At 39.3% G+C, this 21,097-nt stretch overlaps 1 protein-coding gene across 4 annotated transcripts in view; it reads right to left on the reverse strand.

Moving 5' to 3' along the window:
• The window catches only part of rock2a (rho-associated, coiled-coil containing protein kinase 2a), a 202,940-nt gene that overhangs the window by 13,741 nt on the left and 168,102 nt on the right, over nucleotides 1–21,097 (reverse strand). For 3 of the 4 annotated variants that reach the window (XM_080192163.1, XM_080192161.1, XM_080192162.1), the window contains exons 25-31: nucleotides 20,486–20,677; nucleotides 13,054–13,222; nucleotides 11,242–11,439; nucleotides 9,833–9,903; nucleotides 4,271–4,359; nucleotides 1,586–1,664; nucleotides 1,186–1,453 (exon numbers count right to left, since the gene is read on the reverse strand). In XM_080192163.1, the coding sequence (XP_080048289.1) occupies nucleotides 1,186–1,453; nucleotides 1,586–1,664; nucleotides 4,271–4,359; nucleotides 9,833–9,903; nucleotides 11,242–11,439; nucleotides 13,054–13,222; nucleotides 20,486–20,677 (1,066 nt within the window). The remainder of the gene's footprint in view (nucleotides 1–1,185; nucleotides 1,454–1,585; nucleotides 1,665–4,270; nucleotides 4,360–9,832; nucleotides 9,904–11,241; nucleotides 11,440–13,053; nucleotides 13,223–20,485; nucleotides 20,678–21,097) is intronic. The other variant, XM_080192164.1, reaches the window with a different exon arrangement.

Here is a 21,097-nt window from a genome sequence, read left to right on the forward strand (position 1 = left end):
CACGATATATCGATCACATCTTCCCATGTCCTTTCAGTATTCTGAAAAGGGCGAAAAGCTGCAGCATGCTACAGTACAGAAGGACCTGGGGATCCTTGTGCACGAATCGCAAAAACGCAGTCTGCAGGTGATCAAGGAGGCAAATGGAATGTTGGCCTTTATAGTGAGCGGGATAGAATATAAAAGCAGGGAGGTCTTGCTGCAACTGTACAGGGCGCTGGTGAGGCCGTAACTGGAGTAGTGTGTGCAGTTTTGGTCCCCGCATTTGCGAAAGGATATATTGGCCTTGGAGGGAGTACAGAAAAGGTTCATCAGGCTGATAACGGAGATGAGGGGGTTAGCTTATGAAGAGAGATTGAATAGACTGGGTCTGTACTCGTTAGAGTTTAGAAGGCTGAGGGGGGATCTTATAGAGACTTACAAGATAATGAAGGGGCTAGACAGGGTAGAGGTAGAGAGATTCTTCCCGCTTAGAAAGGATAGCAGAACTAGGGAGCACAGCCTCAAAATAAGGGGGGGGGGGGGCAGTTTAGAACAGAGTTGAGGAGGAACTTCTTCATTCAAAGGGTGGTGAATTTCTGGAATTCTCTGCCCATTGAAGTGGTGGAGGCTACCTCGCTGAATATATTTAAGTCACGGATAGATAGATAGATATCTGCTGACAAGGGAATTAAGGGTTATGGGGAGAAAGCAGGAAAGTGGAACTGATCCACTTCAGATCAGCCATGACCTTACTGAATGGCAGGGCAAGCTCAAAGGGCTAGATGGCCTACTCCTGCTCCTATTTCTTATGTTCTTCTTATGTAAAAGATTCCACCTTCTGGGCGTAGTCCTCAATCACTTCCAATAGCAATACCTCCATACAAATCACTCACCAATACAACTGCAGGTGATGTAACCCTTTTTGTCCCTCCCTTCCACCTGCCTGGGGCTGCAAATATTGCTGCCTGGTAAAACAATTATGTACTTGTATTTCAATTTACAAACACTCACTGAAGGAAAATATTGCATGAATAGGTAAACCAATTTTTGAACCACTTAATATTATTTGCAATCTGCAATTTTTGGTAAATTTCATTGCAGGTACATCTTTTAAGTTTCAAATGTTAAGCAAATGAATAATACATTTTTCTTTGCACTATTTTCTGTAAAACATGAACTGTGGGCATATGTCCTGATACCTACCTTTACATGGTGCTATAAGGTCCTCTTTTTTATCTATGTGATCCTTGTGGCATTTGATATGGCAACGGCGACACTCCAGAGCTGCTGGGGGTTTAAACATGTGCCACAGGGGCTTCGTACAGGCTTCACAGTTGGTTGGGAAATGGTAGAGCGTTGGTATAAATTCATGACCTTTGTGAGCAATGTAGCTTGACTTTTCTCCCAAAGCAGGAGGTTCCACAGGAAATTCTTGCTCCTTTCTACTCTCTCCCTCATTAGCATAAAGGATCTAAAAGGCATACAACAGACAGTTTAACATCAGTCAGTTTTAAAACTTAAAATGACCATATATATTACAGGAACATTTTAACAACAGCTCTTCAATATGTTTCAACCATGGAAATTACTGAGTTTCACTTACTTGAAATATTCTGGGAATCTCTTTGGCATCCGCTCTATATACATCACCCTGTGTAACTGGCCGAACGTGGAAAAGTTTGCTGTGAAAAAGCAGCCAGTTAAAATGACAAGGTACAAGATCTTGGATATATTGTTTGATTCCCACATTAGCCATTTCTATAGCTGTTTTTAAGGAGATATGTTTCAAAATTAAAATCAACAGAAAGTGAAAGTTACTCACTGCTCTAACAGATCAACACATCCTTCACTCTTTTATTTCCAATCATCACCCTTTTTGCCCGGTCCATATTTTACACGGCAACCAATCTCATGGAGAAACTATGTTATACTCATTAAGCCTCTATCATTGTATTTAACTATGAGAAATTATATACTGGATTGAATATAGACAACTATAACATGAAAAAATAATTTGATCCCTTGACGCAAAAATATTTTTGTACTATTGTCAGACAGAAGATCAATTTTGTTTTGTTAAGACTGGCTACTTCTAACTATTTTATCATTCATACTAAAGCTATGAAGTTTAATCTTAGCTCAAAATTAGGCACCAAAAGATGTGTGCATATAGGTCTCAAATAATCATAAGTGTACTCTATTTTAATAAGTGTATCTTCTTGAATGCTGATTTACCTACAACCCTGTTCACATAAAGGACATGGAATCTTGTAATTGATTTTTATTATACATTGGTTGATTGAAACTGCAGTTCAGTGACTTTACAAACTATTGAAGATTTTGGGCTGGCATTTGTGAATGTCTTCCGCACCTGAGTGAACTGCAATTGTAAGCAAATAGAACAGCGAATTTACACATAAAACACTGATGAAGTCAGATCACACTGTCTCAACACTGACATTTGTGGTGCTGCTCTATTTATATACTACATTTCTCCATGACGTCCAAGTATACTTGGGTATCAATTTAAAATTAATAGGTGAATTATACAGGGTTCTCAGGAGTACAATGCAGATCCATATGTAGCACTTCACTGAGACAGTGTCAAGGCACCAAAAGTATATTCTGTAAAACAACCCCAAAGATGCTGGTGTACCTTAACTGGATTCTGTTTATTTATAAACTCAATTCCACTCCTAAGAGTGCTATATATATGAAAAAAACATAGGTGAGACTCTCTGATTGGGCAGGCAATCGTTACCTCAATCGGGCAGCTCACAGTCCAAGAGGCCAACATCATGGGCCTCGCTGAGGTCGTTACATTTTGCTTTGAATATTCAAAAGCATTTTAATTTGTTTTCAGTAGCCACAAAAGACTGCATGACTGCCTTCCTACTTGCGAAGGGAGGTTAAAAATGAAATAATTGTAGAAGTGAAAGACGGCAAAGCACAGAAGTGGAAAGCAATTTCCATCTTTTGCATTATTTTCAGCAGACACCCCAGGTGTGGTACACACCAAACACAAATAAGCCCCTTAACAGTGCTAAATTGGCAAACTCATGCAGTTACAAAGATTAATGATTATGGGCTATAGAAACATTAATGATGTGGAAAGCACATAATCTCATTTGACAATGGTAATGCCATTGAATACTAAGAGAAGCCAATTAAACTATCTTGTTGGAAATGGTCACTACCTGGCACAAATATTGCCAGCCAATTATCAGTCTAAGCTTAAATGTGGTCCAAGTCTTTTACGCAGAGGAGTAGACTGCCTCTGTGTCTAAGGAGTTGCAAATAGAAATAAAAACTGTGCAATCATCAACAAATATCATCACTTATGACCTTATGACGGAGGGAAGGACATCGTGGAGCAACTGAAGATGGCTGAGCCTAGGACACAATCCTGATGAATTCCTGCAGCAATGTCCTGGATCAGGATACTTGACCTTCAACACCCAAAACTCTTTTCCTTTGTGCTAGGTTTAACTCCCACCAGTAGAGTTTTGTCCCTCATTCCCACTGATTTCAATTTTACTCGGGCTCCTGGTGCCACACTTGATCAAATGCTGCTTTAGTATCAAGGGCAAACATTCTCAATTCATCTCTGAAATTTGGTTCTTTTATCCATATTTGGCTGCAATGAGGTCTGGACCAAATAGTCCTGACAGAACCCAAACTGAGCATCAGTAAGCAGGTTATTGTTGAATAGATTTCATTTGCTAACACTGTTGATAGCACTTTCTATCACTTTGCTGATGATTGATAGTAGACAATAATTGGCTAGATTGCATTTATTCAGCTTTGCATTCAGGTTTCCTCTGGCTGCTCCAGTTTCCTCCCACAGTCCAAAGATATTAGGTGGATTGACCACGCTAAATTGCCCCTTAATATCCCAACATGTGTCGATTAGATGGTTTAGCCATGGGAAATGTGTGGGGATAGGGCAGGGAACAGGGCCTAGGAAAGATGCTTTGTCAGAGAATTAGTGCAGACTCGATAGGTGAATGGACTCTTCCGCATTATAGGGATTCTATGAATTGTGGACGGGACATATTTGCATAACTTCTCACCAGGATCCACAAGAATTGGACAGATGCCAAAGTTGTAACTCACAGCTGTCGCGCTTGAAACAGACAAGCGTGACAACAGACAGGCCTCCAACTTCGTGATAAATCAGAGATGGGTTTAGATATTCCAAACACACATTACCTGCAGGACCTTTATAACCAGGTACATCATCTATTCCCTAATAGTACTTTTTATATGAATAAGTGTAACTACTTACTCTATATCCAATACCATAGAAGGATTAGACGATTCTTTGTCCTGCTCACTGTCATAAAATAGAATCTTCTTACTGCTCACAACTACGTACTGTAAAACAAACGAAAAATAAGTTTGCTTTAGAGCAATCTGAACCAATACAGACGGGTCCTGAAGCTTTTTTGTTAAATTTTATAAATTGATTCATTTTGATGTTCCAGTTGTTATAAAACCACATTCTGTATCAAAAATGACCTTTTTTTACTGAATGGACTGAGACTCACAGGGTAAGTTTTAAAAAGGCTGACAACTGTACTTTTTTTAAGTAACTTAAACAGGAGTTCTTAAAATAGTCAAACATTTACATAACTTCATCCTGCAAATTACAAAGCTATCCAAAAGGACTTGTGCTGTCTGGAAGTCGCTGCCAAAGCCAGTGTGAATGGCAAAACAAAAGGTCATAGATAGGTGGGAACACAGGACAGATTTGACAAAAATGCCTTGGACACAAGACATAGAGAGTGTTAATGATAGTGTTAAAGACTAAAGAAGGTGTTAATAGTGGCATGAAGGTAAAATAACAGAATGTATTCATAGCAGAATAAGGATCAGCGCTCTGTGAAAGCAAAACATAAGAACAAGTTACAGATGATTGGGGTGGGAGGGTGACAGGGCAGAGTAGCGTTGAGAAAAAGAGATTAAGAAAAAGAAAGAGAAAAAAAAGAAAAGGATTGAAACGGAGAAGAGAGTTCATGGTCTGGAGCTGGTGTTGTTGAACTGAATGTTAAGACCAGAGGGCTGCAAAGTACCTAACAGGAAGATGAGGTGCTGTTCCTCTAGTTTGTGTTGAGCTTCAATGCAACATGGCATCAGCCAAGGATAGAAATGTGGGTCTGAGAGCAAGACGGTGAATTAAAATGTCAAGGAACAGGACAGTCTATGTCAAGTTTGTTGACTGACCAAAGGTGTTCTGCCAAGTAGTCACCCAGTTTGCATTTGGTTGCCCCAAAGTGTTCTTTCTGCCTTAATGACTTATTTAGGATTAATACTCCAGTTTTAGGCTTCAGTACATTACTCTTGAACTCCATATGAAATTTTGTTACATTATGATCACTCTTTCCAAGAGAATCCTTTATTATGAGATTACTAATTAATCCTGTTTCATTACATAAGCAAATCTAAAATAATCTCTTGCCTGGTTGGTTCAAAAATGTATTGTTGTAGGAAACCTTTATGTACATATACCATAAACTCATCCTCTAAACTACTTTTACCAGTTTGATTTTAGAACATAGAACATTACAGCGCAGAACAGGCCCTTCGGCCCACGATGTTGCGCCGACCAGTTAAAAAACAATGACCCTCTAACCTAAACCACTCCCTTTCCATCCATAAACCTATCCACGGATCTCTTAAACGCCCCCAAACTAGGCGCATTTACAGCTGCAGCAGGCAGGGCATTCCAATCCCTCACCACCCTCTAGGTAAAGAACCTACCCCTGACATCCGTCCTATAACTACCCCCCCTTAATTTAAAGCCATGCCCCCTCATGCTAGCTTTCTCCATCCGAGGAAAAAGGCTATCACTGTCCACCCTATCTAAACCTCTAATCATCTAAACCTCTAATCATTTTGATTTCTCAAATCAATAAAAAGATTTAAGCCCCCTTTGGGTACTGCTTTTGTAACAAGCTTTGTCCATTTTATCCGTTTTTCACAAGTGTCAAGTGCCCCAGAGTATTTAGTTTCATCCTTTATCACTGTTCAATCATGTTTCTGTATTGATTTTTAAAATTAGACAAAACTCCTATTTATGCCACAAATTTGGTTATTTTGTAGCAAATGCCTTGTATGTTCAGATAAAGAAATTTTGATTTTAATATCTTCGTTGGGGCCAGCTGTAACTCAGTTAATAACACTCATAACTCTTAGTTACAAGATTGTGGATTCCAGTTCCACTTCAGGATGAGCATAAAAATTGAAGATGATACCTCAGTGAAGAACTCAGGGGTTCTGCACTGTAGGTAGTGCCATCTTTCGGATGAGGTATTGAACTGAGTCCCCATTCTTTCCTCTCAGGTGGATATAAAAGATCTATGACACTATTTTGAAGAACAGCAGAGGAGTTATCTTGGCCAATTTTGTTCCCTCAATCAACAAATTACCAGGTCATCAACACTGTTGTTTGTAGGACTTGCTGCACATAAAATGGCTGCTGTGTTTCCTACATCACAACTGTGATGCCATTTCAAAAAATGATTTACTGGCTGCAAATCACTTTGGGATGTCCTGAGGTTCTGAAAGATGGTATATAAACACAAATATGAAAAAAAAATTTCCCAGTTTTGAGCTTATCCTCTGACGCGCTATTTGTTTTAAATTCTTTCATGGGATGTGGACATTGCTGGCTAGGGCAGCATTTATTACTCATCACAATTTGCCTTGAGGTGGTCTTGAGCTGCGTGACTGAACCGCTGCAGTCCATGTTGTGACCCAGCAGTAGCACAAGTACAATGATACAGTTCCAGATCAGGATGGATTCCATTATTATTACCTTTCATAAGTCTTCTCCCTTCTGCTCATCTTCAACTAAGTCATGAAACTGTTTTATGGCCTTGATTTTTCTTAGATTTATAAATTTCTCTGGAATGTACTTCTATTCCCTATCTACAACCCTAGTTTCTCAATTTATGGTGATGTTTAACTGGAGCCTCTCCCATGGATTAGCTCCCCCTTTCCCCAATATATGAATCAAAACCTGCATCTCCCACACCACTACGAGCCATGCATTTAATTCTCTGATCTGTTTAACTTTTTGCCAATTTAGGCCTTGTTCAGATGGTATTCCAAGATTATCTCCAAGATTTAGTTACTTATTTGGCCTCTTGTTTCTCAAATACACTCAATAGAACCTTACTTCTCATTTTATGAAGTTTATGGATTTTCACACAGTTAACTACAATGACATTACCCAGTCCTGTATGCACCACTATGTCCCCCATTCTAAGTTTCTCTTTTAGCTAGAAGGAAATGTCCTTAACCCAGACAACAATAATTCTGGGACTCCCTGTTGCACCCTGACTATTCTGCATGTTCTTTTCTACATCCCCCAAATGGAAGATGTCACAGTCAGTTAATTATCCACCTTGCAGACATTTTCCGTCATCCACACAAGCGGCAAGAACCTTGGTCCTGTGGATAAGGGCTGAGGTTCCTCCACCAATCCATGTGACATCCCCTTACTTGCCAGACTCTCCTTTCAATGACCACTAACCAGGCCTGCATCCATTCCTAAGGCATGTGACTGTCTCCAGGGTCAAAATTTCAGGTAACCTTCCCCCTCCCTGACATCCCACAATGTCTGCACCTCAGACTCCAGCTCAACTGTGAGCTGAAGTTCATCAAGATGTAGGATTACACAAACACCCACATGTAGTAGTTATAGTACACCTCGGGCCCGATTTTATCAACAATTTTCTCCTGTTTTCGGATGCAAAATCATGGTAAAGTCAGGTGTGAGGCCTTTATCGCGATCTGCATCTGAGCCAAGCAGATCATGACTTTACCCAGACCCGTGAATGGCGGGGATCTGTTCCGTGCCCAAATGCATTTGCATGCATTTAAATTGAATTAATAAGCTGCCCGCCCAAATCTACCAGTATTTTCCCCTTTACCACCACGTTTACCAATCCGGAACAGCGCTTTAAGGGTCCTGCTGAATAAAAGTCCAAGTTGGGTGCTCCAGCCTCAGAAGAGCATGTGCAGTGTTTGCAACTGCTCTCTGACTCAGATCAGTGGTGGGGGTGGAGGTGGGTCAGATCATTCGCTGGTTGGGGGGGGGAGGAGGGGAATGAGGTCAGATCATTGTCTGGTTGAGGGAGGAGGAGGAGGTGGGTCAGATGGATCTCTGATGGGGGTGGGGGGAGGGCAGGTAGATCTCTGGTGGGAGGAAGGGGGGGTCCGCTACCACTCTGCGGGCAATTGGTGGGAGGGGAGGGGAGGGGGGCAGGGGTGGCGATCAGTCTGCGTAGTGGGGGAGTCGATAAGGAGGGCTGTGATGTGTGCATGTGTCCCTTATCCACCACCCCCCCCCCCCCCCACTACCCACACACATCACTGCCTGCCCCTTATCCACTCCCCACTACTCAGACCAATCGCCACCCCTGCCTTCCTACCTCCCATCGATTGCCTGCAGAGTGGCAGCAGACCCCCCTGCCCCCGCCACCAGAAATCCATCTGCCCCCCTCCCCCCAAGATACATCTTATCCGCCTCCCTCTTTCCCTCCCCAACCCCCGAGATACACCCTCGCTCCTGCTTTTCGCTCCCGAGCCACAGAATGCGGCTCATTCTGGATCGTTCCAGCAACGCTAAGCCCCACCCACAGCACGAATCAGACTGGAGATGGCTGAGAGGGTATGGGGGCGCCTGAAAGCGGATTTCTGAGTCGGACCTGTACTATGCCCAGACTTGGCACTTAGAACCAGAATGGTAAAATTGGGCCCCTCATGTATGTTTGTCACTATCTAACCCTGTTTTAGTTTGTGTAGTTTTTGAACTAATTATTTGATCTAGCTTAATTTATAGTTAGGTAAAATTAAATATTTATCTGTAACACAGCCACCAGTAAATACTGGAGGCAAAAAGCAGCACTGTCCTCCCCTCTTCAGTAAATTCCCATCATTCACACTCCTTTGTAACCATGCCATATAGACACACCTCCTTGAACCACACCCAGTTTACAAATGCTGACTCAGCTTTCTGTTCACAGTAATCACATTCTATTCAGGCAATCAGTTACCACGAACCAACTGTTAATTGCTACTGACAGGCAGTTTTTGTTAAGTTTTAAATTAAATTTAACACGTTACTAAATTTCAGTTTGAGACTACTTATCCATAGCGCATTAGCGCGTTCTACTCTCATCAAATTTCTAACTTTTATACTCGGTTTAAAGCACTTTGTTTATAACAACTCTGCAACCACTCACACGAGATGCATACGTAATAGAGAAACAAATTTGGGGATTATCTTTGCTCTCCAAGATGATCTTGGAATAATGATTAGTGTTAATGGGGCAGACTGAGAGGTCCAGTCAGGTTTAGTATGGTTAGATGTATTGATATCCAAATCCCTTGGACGCAAGGGAACAATGATGGGGAGCAGTAGCAACCCAAGTTAAATCTTCAAATGGCTCATCAATTCTACTGACCAGAATGACTACAATCATTGCTTGTATTAAAACGTTATCCAAAGAGTTTTCTTCTCAGTTAATTTTTATATTCAATATTGTATAAATTATTTTGTTGCCTGCCAATCAGCCAGGTAGTCGAAGTGGAATTTAGCAGATGAGACTATTCATTGAAACATCCAAAGCTGTATGCAGGTGTATTCATCACTCATTCAGCTAATCTTTGATGTGAGCCATAGAGACATGATTGGCTGTACCACTGCAGGGTAATAAACAGAACCCAGAGACAGGCAAATAATATCTCAAACTAAATTTCAAACACATATTTTATCAAGCTGGTGACTGTTAATGCAGATAATTACTCAAAGGAAGCTTCTTCGAATGGAAAAACACACCTGCTTTCGCCACAGGAATTTCTTTGTGTTGTTTCTCATGGGCAAGGAAAGCCAACCTTCCAACCTGGATTCTAAAAAAATGATAGAAATGCAATTTTAAGAAGATACACTTGACATTAGCCAAAAATCTTGGCATCCAACTTAAGTGGTATCTGTGCTTAGTTTCTTGGCAATTTTACAAACTATAACATATTTTGTTATTAGGTTTTCTAAATAGAAATATAAGAAAATTAATCGCTTGTACTTTTTGGTACAGGTATCAGATTTTGTTTTGTCAGACCTGAAGCACATCTTCATACTTCATAGGCGTACCAATTCGTATACCTGTCTTAAACTGAAGAAATTTGTCAGTCAAACCTGCACAACATTCCATTTTGTCTTCAGTCATAAGAACATAAGAAATAGGAGCAGGAGTAGGCCATCTAGCCCTTCGAGCCTGCCCCGCCATTCAATAAGATCATGGCTGATCTGTCATGGCTCAGTTCCACTTTCCCGCCCTCTCCCCATAACCCTTAATCCCCTCGCTTATCAAAAACCCATCAACCCACGTCTTAAAATATTTAGCGAGGCAGCCTCCACCACTTCAACGGGCAGAGAATTCCAGAGATTCACCACCCTTTGGGTGAAGAAGTTCCTCCTCAACTCCGTTCTAAACCGCCCCCCCTTTATCTTGAGGCTGTGCCCCCTAGTCCTACTGTCCTTTCTGAGCGGGAAGAGTCTCTCCACCTCTATCCTATCCATCCCATTCATCATCTTATATGTCTCAACGAGATCTCCCCTCATTCTTCTAAACTCTAACGAGTACAAGCCTAGTTTATTCAGCCTCTCCTCATAGCTCAACCCCCTCAACTCCATTTAAAATGGCTGCTTTTCCTCATCATTTATTATTACAAAACATTATGAAGACAAAGAGTTAACAGTAATTCCCAAAATAAAAATAAAAGTTGAGGTCCAAAAAATTATTGAAACCTGTCCAAATTATGGGATTCCCTTCAATATTATCTTGTTTAAACAATATTATCTTTGTTTAAAACATGCTTCTTCATAGAATCTGCATTACAAGCCAGAACAAAAGCCACAACATTGGCGAAGAAGTTAGGATAATCAGCCATGCAATTCATTTAATTAAAGTTAATAATTAAGTTATACATCATACTTGCACCAGTTCTTCTGAATTAACATATTGATTAAAGTCAAAACCTACAAATTGGTCAAGGCCAGAAAAATGGCTTTTAAAAAGGTAATATTTTCTTCTTTCTTCTATATCCACCTGCATGCAGTTATGTTCTGCATCAAACAACATTTTGCCATCTCAATCTTTGCATACACAAAGACTATTAGACAAACTCTAAATAAAGAGTTTCTTTTTTAAAAAGCAATTGGTTTTCAAGTCACATGCAGTACGTCACCTGCAGAATCAGGTTCAAGATCAGTATCAGAGCCAGGATCAGATTGTGTGCATACAAAGGACTCGTCGTCTTCATCTGAGTCAGACTCAGAATTATGGAAGTAAGAATGAGAGGGCTTAGTAGCAAGGGTGACAGAGGTGGAAGAGCGTTTGTAGCTAAAAGACATGGACTCCGTTGTGTGGGACTGAGTGATACGAACTGAGAAAACGAAGGCAGCAAACAAGTAGAAAAGTAAAGATTTTTAATTTTTAGAATTTCAATTTGTTTAAAAAAAGTGAAAAACTAAAATGAACAGAAATTGTCAGGTAACAGAAGGAAGTTAAATACAAATTTTATGTTTGTAGAATGCGTTTTTGTAGCTTAGTAAAATGCAGCTATATTTTATATTGCTACATGAAATAACTTTGTTTTGAAAGCACTTTGCATCTGTCAAAATACTGAATTTCTACACTTATTAAGGGAAGAATGAAACACATTTCATTTCGTTAGCTAACAGTGTTGCGCATTCATATTACCAGGAATGGGATGAGTGGTATCTAAACACATATTTCTTTCGATCATCACCGTACAAGTCTACTTTGCTCTTCAAAATTTGAATTGTTGCACATTTTATGTATTTAGCCCAAATCTTACAATGATTTCCAATTTGAGCAACAGTGAAAAGGTGCTACCTGTTGAAGGTCATTGTGATTGATTAATCCTAGGTACCATTTATGGTTAGTTTCATAACTACTTCCTTATGCTCCCTATTCCAGAAAGCAACGGCCTTTGTTTTGAGCAGGACGGTCAGACCAAACCAGATCAGATAGCCCAAAACTTTAAATGCTTCTTCAGAATTGAGAGGAGACTTATGATATTGTAAAGCATACCAGGCCATCTCATCCCTGCTCCCTGAAACTTGAAACACTCCTCCTGTACTCACTAACTGAATTGCTTGTTTTCCTTACAGCATTAACACTTTTGTAGACACGATATTTTATGGAAATTAATACTACCTTGGCAACTAAAGCAAAAAAATGGGATTAATGGAAGGCTGATTGAATCAATGTCTTCTCCTGCCACATTAAACGCCGTGCTTTAAAATATCCCTTCATCCATTCCTATAATTCCAAGTCCTACATGTAGTCTACACCTTCAGGAGACAATTAATTGACATACAAAATATTGCTAACGTGAATCATTTACACATATACACGATTTTATAGGAAAATAGAAATGCTTTCAAGTATCTCTTTAACCACACTGGCTTTGAACCTGTGCTCCCTAGTTTTGCCCCCTCACTCAAAGGCAAATTAACTTATTCACATCAACATGATCTGTAATTCTCAGTCTTCTTTGTCTTCTGCATCACCAGAATCTATTTTCCTCCAACACAAAGAGCTTATCTGCATAAGCTCTTCGAATTTAAAAATTCAAATATAAATTTATTCCTCTTTTGAATCCTCCCCAGAGTATCAGTGTCCTGGCTTCTAGCAAGTCACGAGTTAAGCAATGTTCAATAAAAAATTACAGGACAGAAGAGCAAACACCAAATGTACCACCAATATCTTGGATTTAAAACAATATATAAGTGTAACTAGAAACTGATTACAAATGAGCAAAATAATCAAAATACATTAAACATCTATCGGCTATAATTTCTTTTCCAAAGGCTGTAAACGTAGTTTAGCAAATTTGCATTATTAAACTATAATTCACCAAGACATCAGCTATATTTTAATGGAATAATTCGTTAGGCTATGAAAGGTAATTACTTCAAGTACCCCAAGATAATAAATTTCAATTCTTTGGGGGAAGAGCAAACATACATACCAGGAAATCCATCATCTGCTTCTGCATCACCAGGCCCACTGCCAATACTAGTAGTATCAAGTCCCACTTGCACTAATTGCAGCTGAGATCGAAGTTGTTCAATATCGCTGTCTTTGCTGTCTAGTGCCATCTGCAGCTCAATTCGCACCTGGCTTTCATCTGCAATTTGCTGTTGGAAGATTAATGTTACAGAGGCAAATTACACCTACAGATCCCAGAAAATCATTAAAAAGTACAACTGTCTTGCTGGATAGCTATTACAAATACCCAAATTTCCATTTCAATATTAATAAAATTCTTATCATTTTTCCCAAGATCATTTTTACTTACTTCCTCATTTTTAAGAATGCTTTCTGCCCTCCTACAATTTTCATGGAAGAGAGAATTTGATGCTTTAAACCCTCACAATAAACTGCCAAAAAGAAAGGTCAGGTTGTATGCTAATGGAATTTAGTCCTTATATGGTAGTAGTGCTTTACATGTTTTGTCAGTAGAATGACACAGTGCAACAGAACTGTTCAGCATAGACTTGCCATTCAGTCCAATATGTTTCTGCTGGATCACTCGCCAAATTTAATCGCAGCGCCCTGCCCTGTCACTACAGCCTTGTATGTAATCTCTGCCTCAAATATTTATATAAACCTGCCAAGATGCATATGATTACAACATTGTCTCAAGAGATTCATGTCAGTGTTAGTTTTCCACATCAGCAACAGTCCTAATCCCAGGTGCCAAATCCTTTATTTCATCCTTTTGAACACCTATTCTTAAAAATTGATACTGTCGCCTGAATCACAAAACCCCAAATATCCTTATCCACTTGTGGTGGTGCTTTCAAGTTGCGAACTTGAATCTCCAAATCTATCTGCTTTCTACAATAGTCAGCTTTCCCCCAAAAATCTTATTTACAAAAACCCCAAATTGAATCCCAAATCCGCAATTTCAATTGAATTTCAAATCCGCAATTTCAATCGAATTCCATTTCCATTTTTATTGCCCCTTTCATCATCATTTAAATAACCTCTTGCAGCTTTCTTTGGTCATTGGAGTCAGTGATCTTTTCTATTTAGTATTCTTTATAAACACATCTTCCAGTTTTATATCCAAGTCATTGGTATATACACAAAGAACAGAAAAGATACCAGAACCTTAGGGCAGTATGGTGGCACCGTGGTTAGCACTGCTGCCTCACAGCGCCAGGGACCTGGGTTCAATACTGGTCTCAGGTAACTGTGTGGCTTTTGCACGTTCTCTTGGTGTCAGCGTAGGTTTCCTCCAGTGCTCCAGTTTCCTCCACAGTCCAAAAATGTGTGGGTTAGGTGGATTGGCTATGGTAAATTGCTCCTTATTGTCAGGGGGATAGCAGGGTAAATACGTGGCGTCACGTGGATAGGATAGGTGGGATTGTTGCCGGTGCAGACTCAATGGGCCAAATGGCCTCTTTCTATACTGTAGGGATGCTATGATTCTATGAACAGCACTCAATGAGGTCAATAACTATTTTCAGCCACTGTCAGAAACTGCTATTAACTGACTCCTTCCAACTACAACTTGCATTTGAGCTGTAAATTTAGTGCAGAAACAAATGTCCCAAGGCTCTTTAGAAGCTAATGGAAAACAGGTATGCCAAATTCCCAATATCCTTTTTTCCTGCCAATTTTTCTCATTCTCTATTAACCCAGTCCATAGGGACTCACCTCATTTTATTTTCACAAAGATATTTTTAGAATACTATTTTGCTATGAACATATTACTATGAAATGTTAGTAGGAAACACAAATTCTGAACAAGAACTTGCTTAGCTAATTTTCTTGGACGATAATTGCTGAAACTATAATAGGCAGATTTTAAGACAAGAAAGTGTTTACTCCTAAAATAATTTCAAGCCCATCAAATGTAAACCTTTCTTTTCAACTCAAGAAAAGATTCCAATTAGATTTTCATATTCCAAGACCAATAACAAGGCACAAGGCTAGACTCTTGGAAAAATTTGTTCTTAACATCCCACAGTCTGTTTTTTGTACATGTACAGCTTTATGTAGTTTTTTTTTGCAAAGTGAGAACTTCTGATTCTGCAAAAGTCTTTGGTAAAAGAATAGGTCAAAATCTGTATTTAAAGTGCTGTTGCAATATAGATACTAATTTCAGGGTAGGTGTTTTGTGGGTTTCTGCTAGTTAAAATCAATTTCATTCTCCTTTTTTAAAATCTAGGACGGCAGCTCATTCTTTATCTTGCTGAGGACTAGATAATTTGCTTTTACTTTTATTCCTTCTATATGCTAAATCTTTTCTAAATTCTGCAGCATGGATGGAGGAGTAATCCAGAGATCATCATTCCCATAGCCCTCATAAACCTGCTTTCCAATTTCTTAAAATCTTTTTTCTGGACTTGTCCTTTCTTTTATAACATGATTGCCTCCCATGTGAGCTACTAACATTGGCTGTGCTCTCTCACCTTATATAGTCTTCCCCAGCCTTTCCAAAACATCCCTTGGCCTAACACATTGGAGGTAATAAATATCTATGGCTCCCAATATGGTTTGCAAAAATGTCCACCCATTTATCTATCAAAGTCAATGATTACTGCATTCCAACTGAATCATTAACTTTCATCTCACCTTCCACAAGACATTGCATATATTTCTGGTGCTATGTCTTCACTCTTCAACATAGAGGACACAAGTAACATGTCAGAAATAGCTGTAAGTTAGGAAATGGAAGGGAGGGAGGAACTCAGGAAAATTACAATCCTTGGGAAAATGGCACTGAGTAAATTGTTGCGAACTGCAGGCAGACAAACTCCCCAGTCCTGACAAACTTTATCCCAAGGTCTTAAAATAAATGGCTAGAGAGATAGTTGAGGGGTTTGTTTTAGTTTTCCAAAAATTCCCTCAATTTGGGGAAGGCTTCATTTTATTTTAGAAAATAATAATATAACTCCCTTATTCAAAAAGAGGAAAAAGAAAGCTAGTTAAGCTTTAGACCAGTTAACTTAACATGTCACAGGGAAAATATTAGGAGCTATTATTAAAAAAGGTTTTAGCAGAGCATTTAGAAAAATTCAAGGCAGACAGTCAATGTGGCTTTGTGAAAGGGAAATCATGTTTAACCAATTTATTGGAGTTCTTTGAAGTTACACATGTTGTAAGTAGAGGGGAACCAGTGGATGCACTGTATTTACATTTCTAGAAGGCATTTGATTAGGTGCTGCATAAAGATTATTGTGGAAAATAAAAGCTTATGGTGTAGTGGGTAATATATTAGCATGGATAGAAGATTGGCAAGCTAACGGCACAGCAGGCACAAATTAGTACTTTTCTGGGGCTTTCTCAACTTTTACAATTTATACAAATGCCTTGGATGAAGGGGACAAAAGTATGGTTGCTAAATTTGTTGATGAATCAAAGGTAGATAGGGATGTAAATTAGAGGACATAAAGAGGTTATAAATGGACATTGATTAAGTGAGTATGCAAAGGTCTGGCAAATGGAGTACAATGTGGACAAATGTGAAATGGTCCACGTTGGCAGGATGAATCAAAAAGAAACATTTTATCTAAATGATTGCAAAGTTCTGAGATTCAAAGGGACTTGATGTTTCCTAGTACATGAATCACATAAGGCTAGTGTGCAAATGAATAGGTAAGCCAACAGGATATCAGTTATTGTGAGGGAAATCAAATTCAAAAGCAGGGAGGTTACGTTTCAGTTCTGCAGGGCACTGGCGAGACCACATTTTGAGTACTATATACAGTGTTGGTCTGCTTATTTAAGGAAGGATGTAAATGCATTGGAACAATTCAAAGAAGGTTTATGAAACTAATACTGGGAACAGCTGGGTTGTCTTCTGAAGAAAGGTTCGAAAGGTTAGGTTTGTATCTACTGGAGTTTAGAAGAGCAACAGGCAACTTTATTGCAACCTGGCCTTGATAGAGTGGACATGGAGAAGGTGCTTCCTCTTGTGGGAGAATATAAAACTCAGGGTCACGGTTTAAAAATAAGGAGTCGCTCATTTAAGACAGAAGTTAGGAAAGATTTTCTCAGAGGGCCATGAGTCTTTGGAACTCTTATTCAAAAGGCAGTGGAAGCAAAGTCTTTGAATACTTTTAAGGTAGAGCTAAATGAATTACTGTTCAGCAAGAGGGTGAAAGGTTTACTGGGGTAGGTAAGAATGTGGGGTTGAGGTCATAACCTGATCAGCCATGATTTTTTTGAATGGCAGAGCAGGCTCAAGGACCCACCTGCTCCTAATTTATTTGTTCATTTTGATGGTTCTACCCAGAGCTTTCACGAGACCTATCTTATATCAAGTTGATCTTTCTCTACATCCTAGCTATGACGATAACACTACATTCTGCACTCTCTCCTTTCCTTCTCTATGTATATGTTTTGTGTGTAGCATGCAAGAAACAATACTTTTCACTGTATAGTAATACATGTGACAATAATAAATCAAATCATCCTTCTCTCAGCAAATTAGTGCTTCAAAGTTCAGAGAAGGCAATTTACTATCTGCCTGTTCTTTCTTGCTTTCCCTCATCTGTTTGTAACCACCAGACTCCTACCACTACAACTGCAAGATCTCCATTCCTCAGCAGATTAACTACCATCAAGTGCATCCTACTGCAACTTCTTTTACCCGTCCCCCAATTCGCCTGACCATCTTCAATTCAGGTACAAGTTCAGAGGTCTTAACTTAAAATTAATTTCCTGTGTGTTTTTGCTCCAGTTATCATTTCCTAGTTAAAACTTCCATACTGGTAGGAATTGTGCTTCTCCATTCCTCCTTCGGCTATCATTCTTAATAGAAACGTTAATCAATTTACACTTAAATATAAATCACTATCAACCCAATTTCAATGAACCTAATTTCATAGTTTGCCTTCTCCCGCAGAACTATTCTAGTTAAATTCCTGCTATGCAAGTGCACAGACCTCAGCTGGTATTTTCCGACCTTCCCTCAGCTGGGATTCACTGGTCCTGCTGCAGTGATTACAGATTTGGCTAAGCGTTAAATTTTCTTCTCTCGCTGCCAATGATGGTGGGGCATCAACAGCCGGAGAATTCTGGCCCTAACCTTACTTTGTTACTAGCTGATTGCAAACATATTTGTTCTCCACCTGAACTCAGATACAATTGTATTTTTTTAAAAAACACCACATTAAGAAGAGCAGAGTAATGTGTGTGTGGATCTGGAAAGAGAAAGGAGAAGAAATGCAGTTCTGATTGACTATATTTGGAACTTCCATCTTCTACCTATTACATGTAGATGACACAATATGAATAATGATAAATTTGTAAATGTTTTGCCCAGTAGTCCATGGTTTTCTGCTTGAAAGACATTGTTTGGATTACATCAAGCATTTGCACTGTAGCCTAGAAAAGGACACATCAAATGCAACAGTAATCTTTAGTAATGCATGCTTGCCAAGGAAAAAAAATTATTCCAAACTTCATTTCCACCAATAGCTTAGTATTGAATAAACTTTTGTAACAATATTCCTAGTTTAAGGCTGCAATTATGACTTCTCATTACTTGACATGATGCACAGCAACTATTTGAACAAAACCCATCTTTAAGCTAAACAGCATTCAGAATTTGTGTTGAACTTCTTTTCCTACTGGTCATCTTACAATATCTGACTTGAGACAGCACCAAAGTGCCAAGTTTCCATTTTGAAAGCTAAAGTCTTTCAAGTACCCCATTTAGCAAGTCCCCACTGCTTACACTTTTTTGTCAATGGGATGGTTTACTAGGTTAGGAGAAGCATTAAGTATTGCAAACTCAAGGAAATTAATCACATATAATACTGTTAAAGGCAATTGCGAAGACAAATGATAGCCCCTTCTAAGCTAAAGAGATATGATCAAGATGGAAAAGGGGTGATTTCATGTTTTCCAAATTTGCAAAAAAAAATACCATTAAAGAAAACATGATATCATTCATCTTAAAGCCCGGAGAAACAAGTCATTCAGTATACAAATTCTTCCTTGATTTTATCATTATTTCAACAAAAATTTCTAAATATACTGGCAGTGAACTGGCAAATTGTGCGGAGGGTGTGGAGAGTCTGCAGAAGGATCTAGATAGGCTGGGCGAATGGGCCAGGAAATGGCAAATGGAATTTAATGTTGGCAAGTGTGAGGTGGTCCACTTTGGTAGGAAGAATGGTAGGAAGGACTATTACTTACGGGGCGAAAAACTGCAGCAGGCGACGGTGCAGAGGGACCTCGGGGTCCTTGTGCATGAGTCGCAAAAACCCAGCTTGCAGGCGCCTTCAGGAAGACGAATGGGATGCTGGCCTTCATAGCGAGGGGGATTGAATATAAAAGTAGGGAGGTCTTGCTGCAGCTGTATAGGGCATTGGTGAGGCCGCAGCTGGAGTACTGTGTGCAGTTTTGGGCGCCGCACCTGCACAAAGATATTTTGGCCTTGGAGGGAGTGCAGAGGAGGTTTACTAGGCTAATACCGGAGTTGAGGGGATTGAGCTATGAGGAGAGGCTGAATAAACTGGGCTTGTACTCGTTAGAGTTTAGAAGAATGAGGGGAGATCTCATTGAGACGTATAAGATGATGAATGGGATGGATAGGATAGAGGTGGAGAGACTCTTCCCGCTCAAAAAAGACAGTAGGACTAGGGGGCACAGCCTCAAGATAAAAGGGGGGCAGTTTAGAACGGAGTTGAGGAGGAACTTCTTCACTCAAAGGGTGGTGAATCTCTGGAATTCTCTGCCCGTTGAAGTGGTGGAGGCTGCCTCGCTAAATATTTTTAAGATGCGGGTTGATGGGTTTTTGATAAGAGAGGGGATTAAGGGTTATGGGGAGAAAGCGGGAAAGTGGAACTGAGCAGCGACAGATCAGCCATGATCTTATTGAATGGTGGGGCAGGCTCGAAGGGCTAGATGGCCTACTCCTGCTCCTATTTCTTATGTTCTTAGTGAACGCTTCAGCATCGAAAGAACATTAAACACACATAATTATGCCAAATTTTACGAACTAAATTGTGCATTAGTTTTGTAAACCACAAATGCAACTCCAAAATGCTTTACAATTCTGAAAATTAACAATTTGGTGGAAACTATAGAAGAACATTGAGACCAGCTCTTCAATTGCTTTTTCAATTTTCAAACCAAAAACCTATTATGCATTAAGTTAACAAAACAGGACAGCTTCAATTACAGAGCAAACTGTCTACATGTTAAGGATTTAAAATTTTTACTATTCTAGTCTGGTCCTTTTTTCCTATATTTTGGACAGCATTTGTAGAACCAAAGTCAACAAATTGTTCAAAACATGCAACAGCATCAAAAATCCAGGTACTACTACAGTACAATATGGACAGATTCACAGCAGGACAAACTGTTTAAAAGAACTGAGTTTTCGAGTAATTGTTTATCTTTGCCTGCAGGGCAAACTGCATGCACAATCTTACCGCTTGCATTTCATTCAGCTCTCTCTGGTATTTAATCATCATTTGTGATAACTTTTCCCGCTCTGACCTCAGCTCCAATTGCAGTTTTCGATTTTCTTTTTCTTTTTTGCGAACATCGGTGTCAGTTCCACGTCTGCCATGGTCCTTCTTCATGTCCTTTCGATTCATAATCTCAGCTAATTTATTGACAGCCTGAAACATGATAATTTGCAGGTGAATTTCCACTGAAGAATGTAGTTTCTTCAACAATGAACAATTTGTTCCACTCATGGGCTCACTCAAGTGTATTGTACTTGGAAAGTTCTGGAAGACCAGTTATTGAGTAAAGTTGCTAAGTATATAACCAGCCGCATAACGTTGATTGTTCAACTTTATCTAACTGCATTTAGATTTACACCTCTCTAAGAAGCAATCACAGTATTGTCTTCATTTCATGATTGTTTCAGTCAATACTTACTTTTAAAATCAATTCCACTCAGGTCAGATATTTATTTAATTTATTTTTAAAGATATTCCATTCCAAAAGCATTTCCAATGACAAACTATAACATAAGATTTCATTATGTTGTAACATTCCATAAATTGAAATGATCAATTTAAAATTTTTGATCC

The sequence above is a fragment of the Carcharhinus amblyrhynchos genome, chromosome 7 (genome assembly GCF_965287045.1).
Source record: "Carcharhinus amblyrhynchos chromosome 7, sCarAmb.v2.hapA, whole genome shotgun sequence".
NCBI classification, from domain to species: Eukaryota; Metazoa; Chordata; class Chondrichthyes; order Carcharhiniformes; family Carcharhinidae; genus Carcharhinus; species Carcharhinus amblyrhynchos.